General features: G+C 48.5%; 1 protein-coding gene across 2 annotated transcripts in view; it reads right to left on the reverse strand.

Moving 5' to 3' along the window:
• IDS (iduronate 2-sulfatase) overlaps nt 1–25,628 on the reverse strand; it is a 26,971-nt gene continuing 1,343 nt past the window's right edge. The window contains exons 3-11 of one of the 2 annotated variants that reach the window (XM_074324180.2): nt 25,105–25,163; nt 19,032–19,173; nt 18,166–18,343; nt 15,574–15,662; nt 12,934–13,134; nt 11,178–11,348; nt 9,817–9,943; nt 7,499–7,672; nt 1–4,856 (exon numbers count right to left, since the gene is read on the reverse strand). In XM_074324180.2, coding sequence (XP_074180281.2) covers nt 4,384–4,856; nt 7,499–7,672; nt 9,817–9,943; nt 11,178–11,348; nt 12,934–13,134; nt 15,574–15,662; nt 18,166–18,343; nt 19,032–19,173; nt 25,105–25,118 — 1,569 coding nt within the window. In that variant the 5' untranslated portion in view covers nt 25,119–25,163 and the 3' untranslated portion in view covers nt 1–4,383. Of the gene's footprint in view, nt 4,857–7,498; nt 7,673–9,816; nt 9,944–11,177; nt 11,349–12,933; nt 13,135–15,573; nt 15,663–18,165; nt 18,344–19,031; nt 19,174–19,714; nt 19,965–25,104; nt 25,164–25,628 lie in introns of those variants that run through there. The other variant, XM_019712666.3, reaches the window with a different exon arrangement.

The following is a 25,628-nucleotide window of genomic DNA, read 5'->3' on the forward strand; positions in this document are numbered from 1 at the left end:
GCAAAGGAAAAGGAAAATTTATTCAATCTTCCGATTGGGAGGGGTCTCCATGTTTAACAGAAACAGACAGGGGAAAAATCACATAGAAAAAGAGCGATTTGTTTGATTACTTAAAAAGTGAAACCCAATACTGAAATTCAAAGGCAATTCACACACTGGAAATACAGATGCCCAACAATCGTACTGACAGAACATGATCAAGGTCACCCATAAGCAAAGAATTAGACGGTTAAACAGGATACCACTTTCACTTCTTATCATTAGGGGTGCGGTGTTTTGTTTGGTTTGTTTTTTTTGGTGTTATGGTTTTTAATTTGTATGCTTCTTTGCTTTAGTTTCAGTGTTATTACCCTAAGGCAGCAGCAGAGTGAGGAGAGGAGTAAAACAGAAGCTTTTGACCATTGAGCACTAAGACACTAACCTAAGGGAGTATTTTGAAATACGTAAAAACATTTTATTCGCAAAGTTGTTCATCACAGCATTATTTACAATACTGAAAGTTTGGAAATCACGTAAATTCCCAATAATTGAAAGAAGGTTACGTAAATTACGATAAACACAACACAATAAAACATTGCTACCAGTATAAAGTACCTTTGCAAAAATCTGCAATAACCACATGTAATACTTAGTGAAAAAACAAGAATATAAAATTGCATGAGAAAGCATAAAGTATGATCACAACAGCATAAAAAACTCACACCCCCCACACTAGACATCAAGCGACTATCTTAAGGTAAAACACTGCTGCATCTTCTTTAACGACATTTCTGTTTCCCAATTTTTCTACAGTTAACACCATTTTGTGACCAGAAAACCATGCCTTTTCTCAAGTAAGGGGACCACAAGATTATTGAGCAATGTTCATTTCATCCCATGACGCCGTCTAGTGAGTCACAAACCCTCAGCCTCCTTGAGGTGGGACCATGGGAGCAGGCTGTGAAGAATGGTCATGAAAGCATGGTGAAGGGAAGAGGGGACAACCTAGGGGTGGACGGGCAGGTAGGGATTGGCAAAGGAGAGTTTGGGACCAGTATGGAAACTGGTCAACCGAGGAAAGGGGCTTCGTGGAGTCAGGGAAGACGCTGATTTCTCAGTGAAGGTCTGTGTAGACCTAGTCGTAGGCACTATTGGTGTTCTCAAGGGGTAGGACAAGAGAGGGATTTCAGGAAGACACATGGATTTTTGAGGGACCAGGGAGGAAAGAGGAGGGGTGGGTAAACTACTTGGAAAGGCTTGGGGCCATGGCCATGGGAGTGGAGAGGAAGAGGCCGACTGCCAGAGTGAACTCCCTATGCTAGCCTTACACCAAACTCACCTCCAGGCAAACTCACCTTACACTTCACTCACCTCCAGACACATCTTTGCAGGCAAACACAGGGCAGAGAATCAGCCCACAGGTGGAACTTGCCAACAGCCATGTGGATCCAGCTCAAATTCAGAGTGAACCTAGGGCAGCTCCATTCAACTTTCTGCCACGACAGAAAGCTTCTAGATTTGCGCTGTCCAATATGGTAGCCACTAACCACATGTGGTTATTGAGCACTGAAATATGGCAAGTGCAACTGGGATTCTGCTTTTGAAATGTTTATTTCATCTCAACTAATGTAAAGTTAAATAGACACATGTACCTAGTGTCTACTGGACAGCACACACATAGGGGAAGTTGTTCTCAAAGTGGGGTCTTTAGAGCAGCAGCGTGATGTGGAAGAAATGCAAATTCTCAGGCCCCATCTCAGATGCACTGAATTAGATCCTCTGTTAGGCAGGACCCAGCACGCTGGAGTTGACAAGCCCTTCAGGTGGTTCTGACATACCCTCATGTTTGTGAGAACGGAATTAGGGCCATTCAAAATGTCTGGGGTCACACGTTTCAAATGAACTATACGAAAGAACTGCTGGAGTGAAATGGGGTTTTCTACAAATCAAGGGACTGGAGAACCATTAATAATAGATGTCCAGCTCAATAGGAAAGGAGACAGGTGATGAAAAGCAACACATGTGTGGTTTTTCTTGGTCAAGTCAAGATAAGGAACACGAGCAGCTGTGATAGCCGAAAACCGCAAAGTGGCTGCTCATCCCAATGTGTATCGGAAACATGCAAAAGGAAATAAAAGTGGCTCTAAATTGGGTTCAGTGTCAAAAATGCAAAAGGCAACCGTAACTCATACGATGATTGCAAGAGCTCACTGTGGAACTTGAAGTGCAGCCTTCTTCACTTCTAAAGTGATAGATTTGTAAAGGGAAGCCAAGAAAAATTACAACCATAGGAGAGCAGAAGCATTCTGAGGCTACGCCCTTGGGTAGAACAGATAAGCTAGAAGCACTTCCAGTAGAGACAGATCCACACGCAAAAGCACCCCATGCAGACGCAGAGCTGGATGCAGATTTGGACATGCAGGCGAATTACTGCCAAAATGGCAGCTACACATCCTACGTGCATGTTGCTTGACCGTCTCCCAGCAGAGTTCAGCTTACAACTTCAGCAAGACCCGAATTTGAAGATTTTTGATACTAAACCTGTGCTTCAAGAAATAAAGCGCAGAAAAATGATCACATGTGCGTACTGTAGCCAACAGGAGCAATGAGTGAATGTGAAATAAAACCCTGTGTTAAAACTTACTGTAACTGTGGAGTAGGACATAAAGCTAAATATACTAAAAATATGTCAGGAGGAATTTACAGACAGGATTGTAAAAATCCTTGAGGAAGTGATAAGAGCCACAAAAGGATAAAGAAGGAGAAAGAAAAGGCTGAAGGGAATCACACATAAAGTTGAAGTTTCCACAGAGACATAAGCTTCAGGATCCAGAGAGATGAGTTGGGCCTTCACACCACAAGTAGAAACTGTTGTTGCCAGAACAGTAAGTCACTTCATCACTTAGAAGATACTTGTGTTACTATATATACTTCGATTGTAGGCTAATTAGTGAATACAGAAAACATTTTCTGAAATTTCACTGAATTGAAGTAATTTTTTTTTATACAATCAATATCTTGCCCTTTTTGGTTGCCATGGAATAAATACCCTTTAGTAACTTATGCTACTATGCTGTATTTTGTTTCACAAATATTTCCCTTTAAACACTGAAGTACCTGTAAAGAGAGAATGACTGAAAAATACTCACTTTGATACATGACTATCTTAGATGTTTATTGAAAAAACGGTTGACTCTTCTGATAACTCCTGATGATTGATCAGCTTCAACATGTTCTAAATATGAGTTGTGCATATTCTACCCTTTTTAAGATGACATAGGCTAAGCTTGTCAGAACCACCTGCCTTTTTGGTTACTTTCATATTTAAGGAATACAGAACTACATACTGGGGGATTTCAAATGACCTAATATTATACTAATGAACAGTTTTCACAATCCTCAAAATACTTTAGAATTTAATAAAATTAATGTTGTCACTACTCAGCAATTAAAAGTAGAATATTTCCTGCCTATTGCATAAATGGATGCCAGCAAGTAGCCAGCCCTGAAGAAGGAGAAAACTACGAAGGTTGTGAATGCCCCAATTCATGGATAGAGCTAGGTCTCTAAATGTTTTCCATTGCAAATAACATTGCCTTTCAATAGATGGACTTTGGGTTCAAAGGTCATATTGTTTACTAACAAATTACTATTTGGGCCAAGAAATCTCTAAAAATTTGAACTGAGTTTCCATATGTCTCATGCCTCTAGCTTACTGAGCATGATTTATGATTTGAAGTAGAAATTACACATTAATCTCTTCATGTACATTTCATCTTTGAATTTTGAAATGTTTTGATCTTAGAAACAAAAACTGAACACAAAATATTCAAGGCCTTGGCATCTAGCATTATTATTTAATTTTACATCTTTAAAGAGAAACCTGGATTACATGTTGACAGTATTTTAATACACTGGGCTGAATAAGAAATCGTATTAAATTATAAATGGAAGAACCAGGAACTCAGTATCAAACCTAATTGGATATAGGCTTACTCTTTGAAGTACACTAAATTCCACAAATAATTAAGGTATTACTTGAGAATAGTATTACGTTTGGTTATTACGGTCTTGATATCTAAAGCTTTCACCCTTTTAGTTTGTGCACTCTATACTTATTCATTCAATAATGAAGCTGTTCAAAAATATGACCATTCAAAGATAAAAAGGAAAGAAAAGGTTCAGCCCAGGCCCAGTTCAGTTACCAATTAGAAATTAATAAAGACCAAATCAAAGATTTGCCTGTTACACATTCTTAGGCTAAAGCGTCGATGCATGTTGTGTTGCGTGCCCCTCGGGCTGCTTCCAATATTATGTGTAATCAGAAAATGACTGGCTCTAACCCCTTCTCTCACCAGCTGGATGGCAGCACATTACATATGTGCCGTCAGTGGTTGGCACAACTCAAGGTGTCAATGAATGGGGAAGGTCTCCACCTCGGGTGTCATTATACATGTTGTGATCCTGCAAAGGGTCAGAATCTACAAAATAGAGTTCCCCTGCATGGACATCAGAAAAGTTAGCCAGAAATTCATGGGGATTGAAGCCAACCCACACAGTATACCTATAGTCTATCGTGCGTATGGAATAGCCCATGACCTTGATGTCTTTTAAGCTTGGCTTGTCAGAATTCCACTGAGGAGAATCTGCAGGCCGGGGGTACTGGCTATAGGCAATCGACTCACGGGGATTACCATGGAGAGCCACGTCCTCCTCCGAGTCATGGAATCGAAAATGCTTCAGAAGGCTCTGGCCTTCTCGGCACAGCTGCACGTGAAATGAGGGAATGGGACAGCGAGGTGGAATGTGCAGGCCCGCAAGTCCGGCGAGTGTGGGGAAGAGAGAGACAAGTTCCACGAGGTCCACAGCTTCCCGGCCTGAAGGAGGAAGAGACCCAGCAGAATGGGTTACATTACGAAACCTGCCCTAGCCAGGCAGAATGTGTGGAGCTGGTCTGGGCTCCACAGGCTGTCTTTTTTGCTTTTATGCTTCTTTTTAGCACAATATTGTGTGGCGTGTATCTACCACATTTTGTTTATCCCTTCGTCTATCACTGGACACTTAGGTTGCTTCTGCATTTTTGGCTACTGTGAATAATGCTCTGTGTACACGTTTTTCTTTCAATACCTCGTTTCAATTCTATGGGTTATACACCTAGAAGTGGAACTGTTGAGTTCCACATACATGGGAATTCTACCCGTAAGTCTTTGAGAATCACCGAACCCTTTTACACTTTAGCTGCACCATTTCACATTCCCACCAGCAGTGTCTGAGGGTTCAAATTTCTCCACATCCTCACAAGCATCATTGTTTTCTGTGTAGTTTGATAACAGCCACCCTAATGGGTGTGAAATGATATCTCATTGTGCTTGATCCATCCTTAGAGTCTAAATCCTGTACTTGATATGGATTATGTTCAATGTATCTTGGCTTTGGACCATCATTCTAGCCATTCTGGATCTCTGAGAGTTTGCTCCATGCTTCCCAATTTCATCTCCTACACATTTGATTTGTAAGCCAAATAAAAATTAAAAAGTAAAGAGAGTTTTAAAAGGACACCTTTACAATGGCAAAACCTGCCTGATGTGACCTTAACCAGGTGACCGAATGTGGCTTCATCGTAATGGCACAGGCCTCCAGGAAGGACACCAGATGTGATACAAGGGGAGCACACAACCTCATGTGTACGGAACTTGTCAAAAAATGTTTACCCTGAATCTAGTCACAAGGAAGCAATCACACAAATCCAGACTGTGGGCCGTTGTGCAAGACAGCTGGCTCAGACACTTTGGCTCAGAGTGAGATGCGAGAGCGTGGGAGGCTCCACAGCACAGCTATGACACAACTTGACTTGGGTTTTCACAGGATCACATTAGCTACCGGGAGGAACAAAAACTCTAGGGGATCGAGGGCACAGCCAGGAGATGTTAGCAAGTTGTTGCAGAAATCCAGCAAGAATTGGTGGCCGGCCGTTTGGTACACAGTGCTGGTGGGGAAGTGGTGAGAAATGATATGGACACATTCTGAATGGAGAGTGACAGGCTTGCTGACACACTGCATATCACATATAGAATATGAGAGAAAGACAGAGGTCGAGCTGCCTCCATGATGTGTTGGTCTCAGACTCTTTTGCCATTTCCTGACAGGCGGAAGAGTGTCAAAGGAACGGCCTGAGGTAAAATTATGGTCAGAAGTTCAGCTTTGGGAGGTGAGACTGGCTAAGTGGGACAGGCGGTTGGAAAGCCAAGTCCAAAGTTCAGGGAAGAGATACAGGCTAGAGATTAAATTTAGAAATAAACTGGAGGCCAGTGCACTTGTATGAATTTATAAGTTACCGAACACCTCCCAACAACAATTCCAAAAACAACTGTCAACCTGTCAGATTTCTCCAAGTAAAAAAAGGGCTATAATCGTGCCTTGAAACTGTTTAACTTTTTTGTCAATGACATGAAAGAAGACAGGGAATGCAGCACACAAATTTCAAATATGCAGAAATAAAATCAGACAGTAGAAAGCAAACTTGGAAAGATCCAGAAAGGCCAGGACAATGGCCCAAAACCAGGGAAAATTTAAACCACAATCTATATAAAATGCAGGATGTACATGTTAAAGATGGATTAAATGCAGAAGTCCAGAAAGGGGACACCCTTCTTTAGCAGAGCCCATAGGAAAAGCACTCCAAAAACAGCAAATGTCATCTGAAGTGCATACCTCTTCTCTCCACTGAGCTTATCAAGTCTCGAGACAACTCACAGAAAACCCACCCAAGTCGCCCCCTGAGGCAGGGAGGGTGGCTTGTCCAAGGGACATTTCTGGAAAAGGGCTTTCTCAAACAGGAGCATTTTGGAAGACAGAGACCAGGACAACCATAGGTCTACCACGATCTTGAGAGGAACAGCTGAACGATTGAGGACTTTGGCCTAAAGAAGAGAAGGCTATGCTGTTTCCAAAGCATGGGAGGACTGCCAGCTGCAAGGCTAGGTCAATGTGCCCTTTGCTGCCGGGGAAGGCAGAAGAAGAACCACCTGAGAACTGTACAGATCTCCTGGTTCACTAGACCAATGAGCTGCCCAAATGGCAACTGTCTCCCTCCCAGAGAAGCGAGTCCCTGCCTGAAGTGAGTAAGTAACAGAGTTCTGCTTACCAGGAGTGGGGGGGGGGACTCCAGCCAAGTCTGCCACCCCCTTCCTCTGACCTCCCAAGTAGGCTGCTGTCATCTGTCACCTCTATGACAGACCTCCCCATCCTGGGGATGCCTCCTGCTCCTTTGTCTCCCCCGCCCTGACCCAAACCCTGCCTCCTACAGCTCCTCGTGGACAGGGGCCACTCTTGTCTGCTCTGGCCCTGCCACTCCTGTGTGACCCAGAGCGTGGGAAGCACTCAGGACACGTGTACAGCAATGCCAACACTGGGCAGGAAGGTGGACTGGATCCATCCCAGGCCGTGATTCAGTAAGGTGCTCTCTATAAACTAAAGGAGCTATTACTGCCAAGCAACATCACTTCAGCATATTGTGTACCTGGCTCCATCAATGCTGAGACGGAATCAAAAGGGTTGATGTAAGGGAAAAGCTTGTCGCCTGCCTCTGGAAGCGGGGCCGTCCTTCCTGGAACGTAGAACATCAGGGGCACGCGAGTAGTGACGTCAAAATTGCTGTATTTAGCCCATTCTCCATGTTCGCCTAGAGCCCACCCTGGTTCAGAAAAAGCACCAAATAACAGAAAATAAATAACCACATCACAGCTTGTTCATGTTAGACACCATTTCATTTCCCATTGTGGAAACCAGGGGAAGCAAACACTCATCACCGACAAGAAAGAAATTCCTCTAGAATTACCACAAACAGGGTGATTCCGCCTGAATATTGCTTTATTTGAAGTTAGACATTTACCAGTATCTTGAATGAGGAAAGCTTTAAAAGGAAAAATGTGTTAAATTCCCAACGTAAAATATCTTCTTTCAACAAGCAACTGGCAATACATACCCATGTTCGGCTCCAAGGGACCCACGGACCCACCTCCCCCGCCGAGGCAGGGACCCCGACAGCCCTAGTGTCATCACTGCCTCGTCCTGTGCCTACCTGTCTGGACTCAAGTCTCAAAGCTCAGGTTTTCACTTTTGGCTGTGTACCGCCAAATAATGAGCTGTGCAACACTGGTACAATCACTGGCATTTAAAAAAGACAAGAAGCGCTTGTCCAATGTTTATCACATACCGTAGACCAAAAAATTATAACTTCTAATTCCACATCCTTAACCTTGATGAAAAATAGCCCTAAACCCTGATAGCAAGCATCCCTTGCCACAGATACCACGAATGCTCCAAGTTGGAAATGTCCAATCTTTTTTAGTTTGAGCACTCATTTTGGTGCAAAACATATAAAGGACACAGATAGTACACTGAGGTTTCCCTGTTACAAAATAACCCACACCATGAAGAGCTGCCATGTGTGGATTCAAGAAGGCTTTTGGAGTTCGGATGCAGGAAGTCCTGGGAGGGCCCTTTCAGAAGGACCTTTTGCATGCAGCTGCCACGGGGCAAAGAGAGCTTCCCAGCAGACCTTGCCTGCGTGGGGTGCAGTGGGCTGTGTCAGCAGTGCAGGAGGACAGTGGGCACGGAAGTGGATGGCAAGTCATTACGGAAAGAGTGAAAAATTATGTCAGCTCCATAAATGGGTACCGTGACTACAGGCCTTTATGAGGCATAAGCTAGATCTGTGAAACATGGCACGGAAAACTGTCTGTGACATGGTTAAGTCATAAAACACAAGCCAGGGAACAAAACTACACACATACGTAACACAACCAACCCCGCATTGTTCTGTGACTACGTGTTACATATGTGCACACACGTAACACATACCCATATGAACAACCAAAGGCTGGCTGACAGCCCCCGATCTCTCAGCCCCACTTGACCCGAGCAGTTGAGATAAAAGTGCAAGACTCTCCGGCCCTTTATGATATGCTCCGTGTGCTTTTTTTTCTTTTTACGAGCACATGGTGACCTAAAAGTATTGTGATTCGTATTTGATGATATTAAAGAATTGTTTTCCTATTTCTAAGTATGATAAAGGTAGTACGGTTAGCCTTCAAAGGAAACACATTTTATGAGTGATCCTACTGAGAAACTAGACCCTGAGGTGTGCTTCAAAACAATTCGGGGGGTGGGGGTGAGGTGGGGAGGATGAAATGAGCAAGATGGCCATGAGATTACATCTGGGGAGCCGGAAGATCGGGACCACACTATTGTATAGCCTCTACTCTTGGCACAATTCAATTTTTTCAAGTTAAAAATAATTTTTAAATAAGAGGTTTCCATTTTTGGAAAAAGCAGGAAACTACCTGAGAGGAGGTAAGCGTTGTGAACCCCAGGCGCAGGCTCCTGGCAGAGGACAGACAGCAGGGCTGGGGTGGAGGGGTGGAGGCAGGTCTGAGGGCCTTGTTGGGTTCTACCAGGATTGCTCTGGATCCTCCTAAGACCAATGAAACGTCCTCCACTCCTCTAGGTTAGACAAGGGGGCCAAAGGGGCTTCCCACACAAATGGACGGTTCCTGCTGTGTTCACCAAGAAAAACAGGTGGCTATAATGTTCCTCCTACTCACCCACCCACCTCCACCACCTTGGAGCAAGGAGCATCCAACTTGCTCCTTTGACCCACGGAGACAGGTCCCAGGAATCATAAGGTGGTCATAAAAGCACCCCAAGATCCCAGAGCAGGGCACCACTCATTCCCAAAAGAGAACACGCCTATGACAAAGGCAATCTAGAAAAGCACGTCTCACAGAAAAGTTCAAAGACTCTGAGTGACTCACCGGGGCATTTCCAAATGCTTACCGTGATCTGAGGTAAACGCCACGATCGTGCTGTTTGCCAGCTGAAGAGCCTCCAGAGCACTCAGAAGTTGGCCAACCTGCGTATCCAGGTACGAAACAGAGGCAAAGTAGCTCTGGCGGATTTTCCGCTGCAAGTTTTAAAAAGTAATAAGAGTTGTGGTGATTGAAATTTCCATGGCATACAGACATGCAGTTCCCCTCAACTCCCCGCACGAACGCCACCCCTCTGCTGATGCCAAGACTTGCTCAGCCAAAACACAACATTTGTTTCCCTACCATCTGCATCCCCTTCCCCCTTGGTCACACTGAAATCTGCAGGTCAGAAGGAAGACTCTTTTCTTAAGGTGATAGGCTTTCACATAGGGCTGAGATCACAGCAGGTGGATGAGCCACTTAACTGATTCTTTCTGTCTCCTTCACACACACCAACAGGTGCCAGGAGAAGACCGTCCACACAGGAACTGATCCCTCAGTCCCTCCAAACTCTGCTGAGGGTCACACCAAAGATACCACACAGTTGTATCCATTTCCTATGGCTGCTATAACAGAAGACAACAGACTGGGGGCCTTCAATTGACAGAAATGTATCATTGGCCACATATGGCCAGGACTCTGCACTTTTAACAAGCCATCAGGGCGATTCTGATGCAGGGGTCCAGGAAGCACACTTTGAAAACACGGGCCTCTTCCTTCCACTGGACACTTCCTGTTGAAGTATTCACGTGGTCACAGAAGGGCAGGGCTGCATGTGGAATGTTCCGGAAAAGGCCTTTGTCAGCATGTCTACTGCACTCCAGGGAGCAGGTGATGGATGAGTCACTATGAGGATTCTAACTCCGTGGTGGCCCAGCCCACAACAAGGCAAATGGACAGCAGACATTGCAGCTGGATGGCATGACCCGGCAGATGCCCCAGCTCCCTCTGCACCAACACCCTGCTCAGTTAGCCACCTCCTGAGAGCAGTGGGTGCCCGTGCAGGCTTCCCCACAGAGGGGACCTGCAAGTACCAGCAACATCACCCTATAACTGATGAACGAACCGTCACCTAGATTAAACGCCTTTCCCCGTGTGCTAGTGATGCTCATCCAGGCCTCTTCCCACATCCAGCGAGTCACCAAATCTACACATGCCCCTTCTCTAGTAAAGTAGAGACACTGACTCGGAGCCTCTGCATCCACCCAGCACTTCCCATGTCCTAAATGCCACCAGACCACCGCCAGCCCCAGCGCTCTGCAGTATGCTCTGTACACAGAAGGTTCTAAGTAAGACATGATGGACGGAGCAGTGTCCTGAGGAAGGCGGTGTCGCCAATGACACTATGCCAGTAGTGCCGCACCCCTCCCCCCAAACAAGCCTTGGTACCTGAAAGTCCACAGGAACCGGGCCATAGGGCACACTGAGGTTTAACGCTTGGACATCCTCCCGCTGCCTGATGTCCATCCAGGGGTTGTAGGCCACAGGAGGGAGGCCAGCAGGGACCTGGGGATCGGGAGCCAGGGTGATGCTCTCCAAGGGGTACAACTTCTGAAACTCCTAGAGGGAAAAGCACACAAAGCCACGCGCTTGTCACTCTTTGGGCAAAGGCACAAGGCTGGGACTGTCTTGGTTTTTACATTGCCTTTTCTCTAAGGCTGCGATGTTGACTTACACGGTGGCTCACTAACAAGCCCCAGGTCTTTCCCCCCCACCAGCAAGTCGGGCCTGAGGGCACTCTCACAACATGCCAGTGGTAATGGAACCATGTGACTTGTTTTCTATAAACCAAGCAGCGACAGCTCTCTACCCTCATATAAATCGATGCTCTCCAATCCCTATCCCCGCCTACCCTCCAACTGAAAAACGTGTGGGGAGGTGTAGAAGATGCCCAAACCACCCTCAGGTTCGGCACTTCCCTCGAAGAGCTCACAGGACGCAGTGCACGGTCATGCTCGTGACCAAGATTGACTAAGGAGAAAGGAGACCGAACACATTCAGCAAAGGGAGATGCCCCACACCTGAGGTCTGGGGGAAACCAGGCACTGGCTTTGAGGGTCCTGTCCCAGCAAAGTCACACTGGATGTGCTTAATGCCCCCAGTAGCGAGCTGTGGGACACCACAGGTGAAATGCTACTACCAGGGAAGCTCATTAAAGCCTCAGCACCCAGGGTTTGACTGGGCCTGGTCACCCAGGCACCCACCACCTGAACATACCCAAATGCCAGACTCCAAGCAAGAAGGCAGTGGTTTGCTTAACTACTTTAGGCACAGCGAGCCACTTGTCAGTTCTGGGAATGGTGGGAACACTCCCAAGATCCAGGTTCCCAGACAAGGGCCAACCTCGTAGGCGGGACTTTCAAAGGATGACAGTCAGACCTGCCAGGTTAACTCTCTTCTGCACAACAGGCAGGAGAACTGAGCCTCACTCCATCAAGGGGGCTGACCGCTCCTGCTAGGACGGAGAGATCCCTTGGGCCAATCAAAGCAAGCTACCGGCAGCATCAAAGAGCAGGTCTTCTGCTCTGGACTCTCATCACAAGTGATGGGCTTTCTAGGCCACGTCAAAAGAATGGGCTGCTCAAGCCTGGAGAAATCATAATGGGGAAAAACTGAAAAAAGATTTTTACAAAAGAAGAGAGTCCTTGCTCTACGCGACATACACGCAAGTACAGGATTTGAGGTTCCAACAAGCAATGCAGTGCCCTGTGTGTCAGAGTCTGACCTGACAGGCGCTGGGGAAAAGCGATTACAGAACAATTACTGAAAACAGTCCCTGAAATTGTATCACAAGGACCATCCCTTGTTGCAGGCTTTGGCAGCTAGGTCTGACTCACTTCTCTATCATAATCTCACCAACCAACCCAACACTTGCTCACTGAGTTCAAGAAAAGGAAATAAAACCCTCCAGTGGAGGGAAGTAGAAAGACAAGGTTTCCAACAAGATTCTTCTGGGTCCCAAGTCTACTTCTTAGCCTTGACTCTGAATCCCATCTTCACACCAGTGAGTGCGTCAGAGCCATCAGGCATCCCTGGCGACCCGGGATGGCAGGATGTGGCGACCTTCACTATACAAATCCCTCCTTCAACAAACCCGACGCAGCCATCACGGCTGCATTGGATCAGCCCTCAGCCAGCTCTTCACCTTGGGGTATCTGAAGGGGATGTGAGGCTTGTGATACCCAACGGCCAGGAAGAAAGGACTGGCAGATGATTTCATCTTTTCCAACAATCGTATGGCTTCCTCGGTGCTCTGTTTGTCAGGCAAAGTACCCTCGGGTACTTCTGCCACATCCACAGGGCAAAGCAGGTTGGCATGGAGTTCTCCGTCTGGCCCCTTACATGTCTTCCAAAACAAAAACAAACAGAAAGTCAGCTTTTTAAATGCAAGAAACAGAAATCAGGAAGGCGACATACACAATGGATTTCACATTCATATCAGCAGCCCATTAAGTATCAGTCACTGGGGACAGGCACACAGGAAGTAGAACTAAAACACAGAAGTGTTTCTTCCTTGTCCAGGCAGGGAGCAGAAATCCACCAGTACTTAGCTCCCTGCTCTTATTCCTCTGTCTCTAGGTCATGATGAAAGGAATCTCAAGTAAAAGAAGGATCAAAAATTTGCGTCCCATTCAACAATAAAAAAAGAGTCAATTAAAAAATGGACAAAGAACTGAAATAGATATTTCTCCGAAGACAATATACAAACAGCCAATAAGCACACATAAAGATGATTAACACCTTTAGTTATCATGGAAATGCAAATCAAAACCACAATGAGATACACACTAGTACACCGTAGGACGGCTATCATTTTTAAAGATGGAAAGTAAGTGTTGCAAAGGATGTGGAGAAACTGGAATCCTCATATGTTGCTGATGGGAATGTAAAATGGTGTGGCTGCTTTGAAAAACACTCTGGTAGTTCCTCCAGCAGTTAAACATAGAGTTATTATATGACCCTGCAGTTCCCCTCTGCCTGGGTATATACCAAAAATACATAAAAACTTAAGTCCACACAAACACCTGACCCAGCAATGCTACCCAAGAGAACTGACAACTCAAGTCCATACAAAAACCTGCGTATGAATGTTTATAGCGGGTTCATTCATATGGTCAAAAACAGGAAATGAGACAGAGGTCCATCAACTGGTGAATGGGTAAATATAATGTGTTCAACCGTACAACGCAATACCATTTGGCTATGAAAAGTAAGGAACGTCTGACACACGCTACAACATAGATGAGCCTCAAAAATATTACGCTAATCAAAACAGTCAGACACAAAGGGCCATATCCTGTATGACTCCATTTATATGAAATGTCCGGAATACGCAAATCCCAAGAGACAGAAAGTAGATCAGTTGTTGCCACAAGCTGGATGCTGACAGGAAATGGGGAGTGAACGATGACGGGTACAAGGCTACGGGTGGGGTAATGATGGTCTTACACTGGTTTGGGGGGTGGTTGCACAAGTCTGAATATTTTGAAAAATCACTGAATTGTACACTTTAAAAAGGGTGATGTTTATGTGTATGAATTAGATCTCAAAAGTTTTAACAAAAGAAAAATATTCGGTTTTGAAGACAGACTATGGCTTGTAAGTGACAAGATCTCCAGTCAAGTGGATAAGGTGACCTTCCATGGACAGTCCACATCGTCAACCACACCATGCACAGAATGCAGCCTACTGCTTCATTTCCCAAAGTGGCCATGCTGGCCACAAGGTCAGGGTCAACATGACCACGAATTCTACCTCACAAAGACCCAGGGGCAGTGGCAGCTGCTGCTCCATCTCAAAGAAGGGCGTCTTTCCACAGGCTGCTTTGTCCACCCCACCCCGGGGCAGAAGAGCCCAGCACCTGCTCCCTCTATGCTCACACCATCTGCAGTACTCACAGGGGATTTGGTACAGTCAGACCTACCGCTGTGAGAACAATTGTGGGGAGGGCGGGACAGGGACCAGGCATTTCTACGTGAGGTCACCAAAAAGGAACAAGATGGCTTCTGGGAATGGAAGGATTGAGATAGGGTCTTCCAGTCTCACGCTGTTAATACTCGAGACATAAATGAAAGGACAGAGCCCTTAGCTTTCTCTGTATTCTGAAATGCAACACCGTCAAGAATTTCGAATACTCCTCTGCATCCCACCAATCTCCACCAAACACACACCATTCTCCAGAGGACGGTGCTACAATCCTGCAGCTGCTTTTCTGAATTTCTTAATTGTGGGTTTTAGTTTCATCTATACATTGGAGAGTCTGTTGAACCACGATTAAGTGTCTTTGTACATTTCCTTTTTTCCATAATGCTCTAAAACTTTCAAACCCTTATCAAAGTTCCCGGCACCTGAACCTATGCATTTCAGCCCAAGACAGACGGATGGACGGTATGCCTTTCTTCCAATCTGGGTCGAGGCTCCTGGAGCACAGTTCTCTCTTCTCCCTTCCGTGTCTTGGCATCTTCTACAACCCTCAACACAGAGACTTACCCAGAATGAGCACCAAAGAGACATTCTATGAGTCTTACACACTAGAGCATAAGATTCTAGAACAAGGCATACCCCACCGGCTTCTAAAACCAACCCACCACTCTCATTGTACCTAATGCTAAAGACCCTAACACATGTCTCTGTCAAGTCAGGATCACACACCAAACCCACAAACCTCACTGGATACCGGCTTGAAGGAACTACAATATTACACTACACACAATATTTGACTTTAAATTGCTAGACAGGGAAAAGGTGGTTCTTTTTGGGAACAGAAGCCCTTTCACACCCTTACCTTGGTATTTTCATACTGTTCAGAGGACGGATGATAAGGTGGAACAGACCAGCTATATGGAGAATCATCACTGTGATTAGAAGATATTCCTTGAGGGGAGGAAAGAAAGTGTTTAAGGAAAACGTGAAGCGTCCTTCATTGCCCTCCCCACCCAAAGTTAAAACTTTGTAAACAATTGGGGAAGTATTATCTTCCCTCTTTGGGCTTCAGTTTCTTTAGCTATAAAATTAGGGGCTTAGGTCAGATGACAAGTCCTCATGGAAGCCTACTCTCTAGCTTCCTATTTGAGTACTAAGCATCTGACCTCCCCGTCCCTAAAGCCCTGATGATTCGTGCTAGGCTCTGAGGAAGGAACGCAAAAGGGTGAGATCTGCCAGCCTGTTACAGCAACACAGCCATGCAGAGCCCTCGCTGGAGCCTCTCACCCACCCCCTGAAGGAGGAAGCTGAACCACTGGCACCACCAAGAGGCTCAGAGCAAGTCAGTGCCTTGCCCGATGTCAACCAGATATTAGATGAATGAGCCAGGGTTCCAACCCATGCCTTAGAACTCCGGGTTCAGTGCTCATTCATGGAGCAGAAACACACCCCTACGCTGAGCACTTAACAGCCTATTTGGGAGGACAAAATAAGAACGTGTGAAATCAAGGAGGGAGGGACTGTCAGCCCTCTAGGGGGTAGAAGTGTTGTCATAAGTGGGGGGTGGCCCCAGTCACAGAGGTGATGTGGGTCTGCTGAGGGTGGGCAGCAGGCCTGAGAGGGGTCTGAGGGGAAGTGCTACCTATGAGGATTAGCCTGGAGGAACAGAGAGGGTAGCAGAGGCAGAGCCACAGGACCAAAAGCATCACCAGCACAATGACACATCCAGGGGCACTGGCTGCAGGGCTCTTCAGCACAGTAAGTGCAATTGAGAGAGGACAGGAGACTGACACACCTGGGTTCAAATCCCGACGCTGCCCCTTAGGACCCATGCAACCTTGGGCAAGCTACTTGACTTCCGTGAGCCTCAATTAACTCCTCAGGAAATGATGCCGAGGATACAAACCCACCTTGCTTGCTGTTGAGGGGAGGATCAAAGGAGCGACCAGAAAGTAACCAGCACGTACCTAGCTCTCACTCAATCATGGCTGCTGTCACCCTTCACAGGTCCTTCCCTGACAGAAAAAGGTCTTGAGAACAAAGACCCAGTTGAAAATGTGTTTCCACAATGACTGCAGGCAAAGCTTCTGCCCTCTGGCCAACACACAGGGCTTACAGCCTGACCCCAACTTCTCACCATCAGGAGTAAGGAGGCCAAGTCACTCTGTCAGGCCTTGTTTGGCCTCCTTTCCTGAAGCACGATTCCCCTCTGCTGTACTTCCTCCTCTCCCGCAGTTCGTCTCTTCCCTCCAGCTAGACTCAGACAAGGGGCGTCCTGATAGGAGTTCTGACTGCAGAAAGTTCTCCTGATGGTGGGTTTTTGGCTGCACAACCCGATTCCTGCACAACAGATTCAACTCCAAAACTGGACCTGACTTAGCCCAACCTTAAGTTACCTTCAACCTGGACAGGCCAGCTGGGTTGCAGAAGAAGGCTACTGAACCTGCTGATGGAAGCAGTGAGCAAAGGGAAAGCTACTGAAAACCTAATGATAAGCACTGCAGTCCACTGGGAGCCTGGGATTTCAACACACGTTCACACTCCTGAACGTCCTGCACTGGGCCGCTCCCCCAGGAGGGAATCAAGGCAGCTATGACTCCAGCTTCCCACAGAAGGAATCTGAGGCTCAAGGAGGGTGAATGATTTGCCCAAGGCCAACTGACCAGTTAAGAAGTGGCAGAGCTGGGACTGGAACCCAGGGTCCCAGATTCCTAGGGCCATTGCCCATCAGCAGTTCACTCTGCCTCCAGGGACGTTCATTCCAGAGGTGTGTGACAGCGCAGACCTGAAAACAATGAGGACTAAAGTCCACAGTACCTCTGAATGTTAGACTACTGTGCTGTCAGTAAATTGACTTTGCACGAATTGCAACTCTGTGGAAAACGCTGTGTTTAAAAGAAAATCACGACTTAAAATTATATGCACAGATCTGCAATCAGGAAAATGATGAGCCCAGAACAAGGGGCACATCAAAATACAGCTCTCCTAAGGCTGGTGCGATTGTAAGTGATTTCCATTCCGTTTATACTTTCCTTTTCTGCCAACGTCTTGTCAAATAATAGCAATTCTCCCAGAAGTTGAAAGAAGAGTCCTAACATTGCTCTGGGCTTCAGCATTCTCATTCTGGCCAGTTCATCGGGCAGCCAAACTTTGCTGGCAGAGATCCTGGGGTACACCTCCCCATCCAGGGCACTTTGTCCCACCCCAGGAGCCGAAGGAACCGAAACGACCCATGAGGCGTATGCGAAAGGAAGAAAAACGTCTACCCTTTTTCACTGTGGGTGAGGACATGAAGCCAGGTTGAGAAGCAATGTTTTGTAAAAGGCAGTAGTGAATCACGAGGTGTCCACTCAGCCCCAAGACACCTCCGCGGAGACAGCCCCAACCCCAGGAGGAGATCCCCGGACTCGGGCAAGAAACAAAAAGGAACCCAGACTTGCACAGCAAGCAGTACCAGGGTGAAAGACTTTTCCAACCGACATGGTCACGTAGCCATTCTCCTTGAAGTACTGGGGGATGGTGGAGAAGTTTCCAGCGTGTACCCTCCAGTAGGAGTTGAAGTCATACAGGCGTGTGGTGTCGGGTCTCCTCCCGGTGAGGAAGGACACGCGGCTCGGGGCGCACACTGCTTGCTGTTAGGGAGCAGAAGCAGAGGGAATTGCCCTCAGAGGAAAACATGCTGGGAGCTGAATGTAACCAGGCAACCTCCGGAGTCCTCGGCAAACAGCTGGACAGCTGAGTCATGTGGATCTCAAAGCCAGCCAGTGGGATGTGGGCCTCTCCTACTCAGAGAAGTAAATCTCCCAGGAGAGAAGGAGGGAAGGACTCAGCCCCTCAAACCTGGAGAAAACTGTGTCCTCCTCCTACAGGACACTGTTTCACGGGAGCACACAGCAGGCAAGGGTCCCAGGGCTGGCCCTGTGAGGGGTTCAGGAAGTTGTGCCACCATGGCAAGCTGCCTGGCACTCGCCCAAGGTCAGTCTGCAGACCTGAGGGTGGCACTCTGAGGCACCCATTCCTTCTCAGCACTGGACAACCCTTTCCCTAGGGAAGAAAGCTGCTCAGGACCATCCTGAGCACTTGAGGGCTGGGGCACGCCCTGCACCCGAGGAGGAAGGGCACCCTTGAAAGCACAAACTTCCTTGTTAGTGGACGAACCGGGGTATGGCAAACACCATTTTCCACATGATTCTTCCCTCTGACAGAGAGACGCCTGGCACAATCAGTGCCATCGAACAACAGCTGAGGGGACCCCACCCCCACCCCACCCTCAGTGCACAAGGCACACATCCACACCTCAAGGGCCCCAGACATACATACCTGGGCAAAGGCATTCTGGAAGAGGAGACTGCGGGATGCCAGTTGGTCGATGTTTGGGGACCTTATGAGCTTGTCCCCATAACAGCCCAGGGAGGGGCGCAGGTCGTCCACGATGATTAGAAGGACATTCAGAGCATCTGCACTGGAGGGTGGGGCTTCGGTGAGGTCAGCTGCACTAACACTGACCCCCCACCCATGGGAGGTGCTAGGGTACTGACAGGCCCAGGGAAGTCCCCTGCACCTTGACAACCCAGCTGGCCAGGTAAGAGAGGGCGGGAGAGGGTGATCAGAGGAAGGCCCAGTCCTGGGTGGCAGGGTTAGGCTTTGACCATGCAGGCCTCAAGCCAGCATGAGGGAGGGACAGAGGAAGAGACCAAAGGAGAGACCTAGGGAGAGCAAGGGAGAGAGGGGGAGGGAAGGACAGAGGAAAGGAAAGAAGAATTTAAGGGGAGAAGTATGGCTAGAGGGAAAAAAGCACTGTGGGTGGGAGGGAGGGAAGGAAGGAAGCAGCAATAGGATCAGAGAGGGAGCAAGAGAGGAAAGGATGGATATGTACAGGAAAGAATGCAGGGAACCTGGGAGGGAGGAAGCCCCCCTCCCCTTCCCCCCGCACCCCACCCCCCACACTACCACCCCCACCCCCCACCCCCGCCCCGCAATCTGGGACAGGGCGCAGGCTTCACCTTGGGCGTTGGATGGCACGGCAGACCCTAGCGAGGAGCAGACAGAGCCCAGGACCAGGCCTAGCCAGAGCTGACTCCGACCCGGCGGCGGCATTTCTGCCTCCGTGCGGCAGCTAAGGGTGCGATGGTGACCGGCGACGAAGCCAGTGCCCAGCCGCAGCCGCCACCGCCTCCGCAGCATCAGGCTGCGTGACAGGGAGGCTGGGAGGCCAGAACGCCGCTGGAGCACGATTGCGCCTGCGTGTCTTGGCCCCCACTTTCTGCCCCGCCCCGCACTGCACCTCGGGGGCGGGGCCTGGTGGCCAACGAGGCCCTTGCACCTGATCCTCCTTAAAGAGCAAGTGCGCGGCGTCTTTCCAGGTGTCTCCAAAGATCTGAGATACAACCACTGTCTTTAGCCAACAGTTTCCTGCCTCCTGGGCCTTGGTCGTGCTTTGCTTTTCACCTGGATGCCCTCCTCTTCCCTCATTTCTCTCTCAAACTCACTTTTCCTTGCACACAAGCCCAAATGCCATTTTCCTTCAATCAGGCCCTTTCAGAACCCGCCTGGGTCCATCTCAAAGGACCCGCTGTCCTATGCATTTTTTCAACAAATACTCTAAGTACCGCAGATGTGCTTACCAAGCACTGCTGGTGGCGTGGGGAGTTTTAAGTCCTGCCTTCAGGTAGCTTGCAGACAATACGTAACCAAATAAACAGAGTGGCAGTGGGCATGCAAGATCTGCATGGGAGGAGTTGTTACTTCCTATGGGGGTGACTAGTAAAGTGACATTCAAACAGAAACCTGAAGGACGCCCAGGAGCAAACCAAGAGGATGTCTGCAGGAAGAGGGCTCCAGGCAGAGGGAACAGCCATTGTGTGGCGCATGCTTGAGAGTGTTAGAGGACCACAGAGGCCAGGTGTGGCTGGCAGGTAACAGAATGGGAGCAGTGAAGGTCATGACTTCCTGGCAAGGATCATTCACTGTCTGTGGGGGCCTGAAGGTTGGGAAGGACATCACAGTCCGTGTTTCCCCTCTGACTCACCCACACCCCCAGTAACATAACCTAACACATGCGAGGCAGACTGGAGATCTTCTCCACATGAGTATTAGTATGGTTATTGGGACTTCCTACGCCCCGGGCAGCATGGTAATTTTCTCCTCACAGCAACACTGCGAGCTACATGCCATCATTCCCATTTCACAAATCCAGAAATTACAACTCAGAGAGGCTGACTCACTTGACCAAGGACACACAGCCAGCAAGTCGAGGAGCAAGGTGTCTCTCCAGGAGAGCCATGCCTCCTCAAGAGGGAGCCAGAGCATGGTCGTCGCCTGCTGCCACTGCTGCTGAGCCTGCTTTGCTGTTTCTTGGGGCCTCGGCAGGGCACCTGCTCACTCTGGAGCCTGGCTGGCATCCCCCCCCACCCCGGGAAGGGCCTGCCCCTGCCGGCTCTCCCCAGGCAGAGCACACTCAGCCCCTCCGGGGGTGGGGGCAGCCCCAGCCAAGGCCCAAAGCTCCCATGCTTCAGCTGGTCCCTCACTGTCCCTCTCTCATCCTCACACTTCCCTGGTTATTGGTGGCTGCTCAGGGTCTTGCCCTTTCCCTCCCAAAATCATGGCCTTAAGTTTCCAGAAACGTGAGCCCAGTGCCAACAAGGACTCCAGTGGATGTTTAGAAAAGTGTCCTTCCTTTATTTCCTCTTTCCTTGGCATCTATAATACTTGCTCATAGCCATAGGTGCCACCTATGTCTTGTGAACTAATTTTATACTTGTCCCTATCAAAAAGCCATTAAGGAAAAATAATTCGGTATACCCCATGGTGGACCAAAGAAGAGAATGAAGCCAAAGTCAAACACATTTCCTGCCTCTGAAAATGTCCACGGTTCTTTGGTGCATGAACTACCTTCCTATCCAGGCCCAGGGGCAGGGTCAGGGAATAAATACACGAGGAAGGAGGAGGCAGACTGGTCCTCACCTGCCCTCCTCCCCACAGATTGGGCACTTCCGGGGAGGAGGGGCAGCAGCACAACCTGATCGCAGTCACACAGGTGGACTTTCGATTTATCAAAAACAAGAGTTTCCCCAGAAGAAGCAATGGATGTGAAGACCAGTTCTCCCAGCCCAACACTGATTCAAGCACCTCTGACATGTGGCTGATGTGTTGGAGTCCACCAAAAAGGGGCAGGTGGAGATCCAGTTCTGAACAGCAGCCGGGACTCTGATGACAGATATGAGAGACCAGACATGCAGTCTCATCTGTATCTTTCTGGGAGAGTTTAGATTTGAATGAAGGTGAACAGCTGATGTTCACTGACAGCTGTGGCAGACACACCCAAGGGGGCCCCAAATGAGTCACGCCCTTGCATGATCCCCTCCCTTTGGGTGTGGGTGGAAGCTGTGCTTCTAACCAATAGAATATGGTGAAGGTGGGACAGGTTATCACACCTGTGACTACATCATGATGGACATATGATTCCATCATGCTAGCAAATACTAGAGATTCTCCTGCTGGTCTTTGAAAAGCCATATTGTAAGTGTCCATAGAGAAAGCCACATGGCATGGGACAGCGGGTGGCCTTTAGGACCTGAGGGCAGCCTCTGGCCAACAGCCAGTAAGGAGTCCAGAAGTCAGCCCTAGAACCACAAGGAAATAGATTTAGCCAACAACCAGGTGAGCTTGACAGAGGACCCTGAACGCCACAAAGGACTGCAGCCCGACCAACATTTCAACTGCAGCCTTGGGACACCCTGAGCGGAGGATGCAGCTGAGCTGTGCCTGTCCCTCTCACCCACAAAACTGTAAACTAATAAGTGTGTATTGTTTTAAGATGCTGAATTTGTGGTCACTTGTAGCGCAGCTATTGAAAATTAACACAGCAACATTATTCATTCGTAACATGAATAGACTTTGACCCCAAGGTCACATTTCTTCCAAGGGTGACCTGAACAACACTTAAGTAGATATAGAATCAGCTTCCTATACCTATGAAAGCATGGATGCCAAAAAAGAGTCCATGAGAGCAGGTTTGAACAGTTCCACAGAATCTACACCCATGAAGACCAAGCCACGAGATTCACTGGGGTATGTGTTGCCTACACAATCGTGCAGAGAAAAAAACAGCCTCTCTGTCCTCAATCTAGCTATGGCCATAATCAAAGAAAAGATGGAGGGAGAGGGGGATGTCTTCAGGTTTCTGACAAAGCCCAACAAGCCACAGACACAGCTGAACTTGAAGTTGCAGAGCAACAGATTGGCTTGAATGGTCAAATGCAGAAGTAGAGGCAGATGACGATGCAGGAGAAGTGAAAGTGAACGCTAAAGACTGATTTTTTTGGATACATAACCCTATTTATGGAACACAAAGCAGCTCCGACTGCTAGAGACATTCTAGACTTTAATGATCCCCACTATTGAAATGTCAAAGATGATATTTTTTCAAAGTACTTGAACCCCCCAACTAACCAGGAGGTGAAACTCCCTCTTAAATATCAGTTGTATTTGCACAGTAGGTTCAATTCATGGAGCAGTTTAAAGGGAGTAGCCTACTTTCACTAAATCTGTTTCGCTGAGAGCATCATACAATCAGATGGCCGATGTCTCAAGATTGGCACTGCTTTGTAGATCTGAGCCCACATGACATTTCATACGGGACTCTAAAGCAAACAGTTCTAATCCGGCTATACAAAATATATACAAGCAAATATTAAATAAACTTCTGGAAAATTAAAGAAATTATGACTGGTTCCACTTCCACTTTGAGTCAATTAACCAGACATACGCATTTGTTGTCTCTTATGAATTACGTTCATCAGAAAGCACGTCTGAAGCAGAGTTAAGTGTGCAGGAGGATGTCTGTGAGGGGGTGCCTTTGGGGCAAATATCCCTGGAAAGGATGGAAAGGGAGCAAGACTGGACAAAGGAGCAAAGGAGCTGTGATACAGGCCTGGGCTAACCTCACAGGGCAGTCTGGAGCAGGAAGAGCTGTTCAGAGTTGTCTCCAGTTAGGCTGAGATGGCGGGATATTTCTATATCATCTTGATAAGTCATTAAACGTGGCTACCCTGCGAGGAGTCTGATCTTGGGCAAGGTGGCTCTCTGCAGCTGAGGCAAACCCTGAAGGAAGGGCTGCCCTCTCAGCAAATGGGACCAGGAAGCTTTCATTGAAAGGGAGTTTAGGTGGCATATGTTTCCATTAACTACTCTTCACCCCTGGCAGGAGCAAACTGCAAGCCGCTCAGGACCTCAGAGGGAAAGAAGCACACAGGGTGGGGAGGAGAGGGACAGCGACCTGCAACGGCAGGTGCTCCGATGGCATTTGGGTACAGTGTGTTCTGCCAGTTGCTTCTGGGGGACAAGAAAGGGAGGCCGACTCTCAACAGGTGCCCAGGGCTCAGAAGAGGAGGCGACATCCATGGGCACAGTCCCCTAAAAGAACAACGGCAGAAATGGCAAGGACATCCTAAACAGAGGATGGGCTGTATTGTGGGGAACAGCTTGAGTAGGACCGTCTCTCCTGTCCCGGAGGCCGGGTGTCTGGTAATAGTGTGTGTGTGGGGGGGGCAGCACCCCAGGCACAGTGGCTCGAGGAAACAGAAGGAACCCCAAGAAGACCCTGATGTCTACTGACAGCTGTTGGGGCTCCAGGACGCCCGAGGAAGGCCAAGCAGTGGAAGGTGTGAGTGGGCAGGGTCCCGGAGACGAGGGCTGACCTACCTGGGGAGATGACCAGAGGGGGAGGGAATGAAGGCCTGTCCCTGCCAGGACTGTGCCTGAGAGGGAATAGGAAGCAACTGGTGAAGAGAATGTCACCTGGAGGTCACAAATCAGATCATCTTAGGGTTTGGCACCAACGTCTTATTTGTACTAAAAATCAAGACCGAGTAGCCACTTGGTCCCTTTGACAGGGGCAGCCCAATACCATGCCACCCCGCCGGCAACATGGCCAGGCCACTTCCTGGGAACCCCCACCCAGAAGGGAACTGGCCTTGCAGCCACTTCCCTTGGACTTTCCCCTCATCACACCACACTCCCCACCTTTACTGTTCCGCTTGTCACCTGGTTCTCTGCATACACAAGAGTGAAAAAACGGAGTCCTTCTGTAATGCCAGCACCGCTGCCCCACGCTAGCAGCCATGGAGTGGATGCCGCTAGCTCACCGGACACTTCTATTTCTTCAGTCCACAGGATTCGGGAGGAACACCAACAGCCCACCATTCAGGGGACCCTCCCACGTGACTTGAAACCCCTAGGAGGCAGTTCTGGGGTGTTCGACAGCAGCTGGTAACCATTCTTGGGGCGAGGATTGAGGACGGAAGGCCGGCAGGGATGGAGCTGGACCTCGTGGTCACTAAGGCCCCCGCAGTCCTGAGGCCCAAAGCCCATGAAGGAACACTCTGCCCCTCACCTCATCGCCAGCATTTCTGTTGCCTCGAGCTTCTGCAAGGAGAGAGTAGGTGCAGCTCACTGGAAGAGAAAGAAGTCCTCTGCTGATTCCACATTTACTAAGCAACTGCTGTGTCTCAGACGCCTGGCTTACAGAAACCAGTAAGACACAGGCCTTGCCTTCCAGGAACTCAGAGCCCCGAGGGGCCCAGAGTCTCTCAGCAGCGAGTAGTTACAACCCTGAGAGATAAGCAAGCGTCCAATGAAGGAAGGTGGGTGAGAAGGTACACGGTGCTACCAGAGCTGGGAGACCAGAGTGCCGGATGCTTGGGGGTGGGGAAGAGAAGAGATTGTTCAAGTTGTGGCTGGAAAGAGGACAAGAGTTTCCAGAGCAGGAGGCAGCATTCCAGGCCTGAGCAACCAGAGGAGCCAAAGGGAATGTGCTGGTAGCACACGTGTGTGTGCCTGGGGTGCAGGGAGTCTGCAGCACAGTGACGCAGAGTGGTGGGCGACAAGGGAGAGCGGGGGACACTGGAAGGAGCATCC

The sequence above is a fragment of the Rhinolophus sinicus genome, chromosome 18 (genome assembly GCF_057876585.1).
Source record: "Rhinolophus sinicus isolate RSI-liver-muscle chromosome 18, RSI-T2T, whole genome shotgun sequence".
Classification (NCBI taxonomy): domain Eukaryota; kingdom Metazoa; phylum Chordata; class Mammalia; order Chiroptera; family Rhinolophidae; genus Rhinolophus; species Rhinolophus sinicus.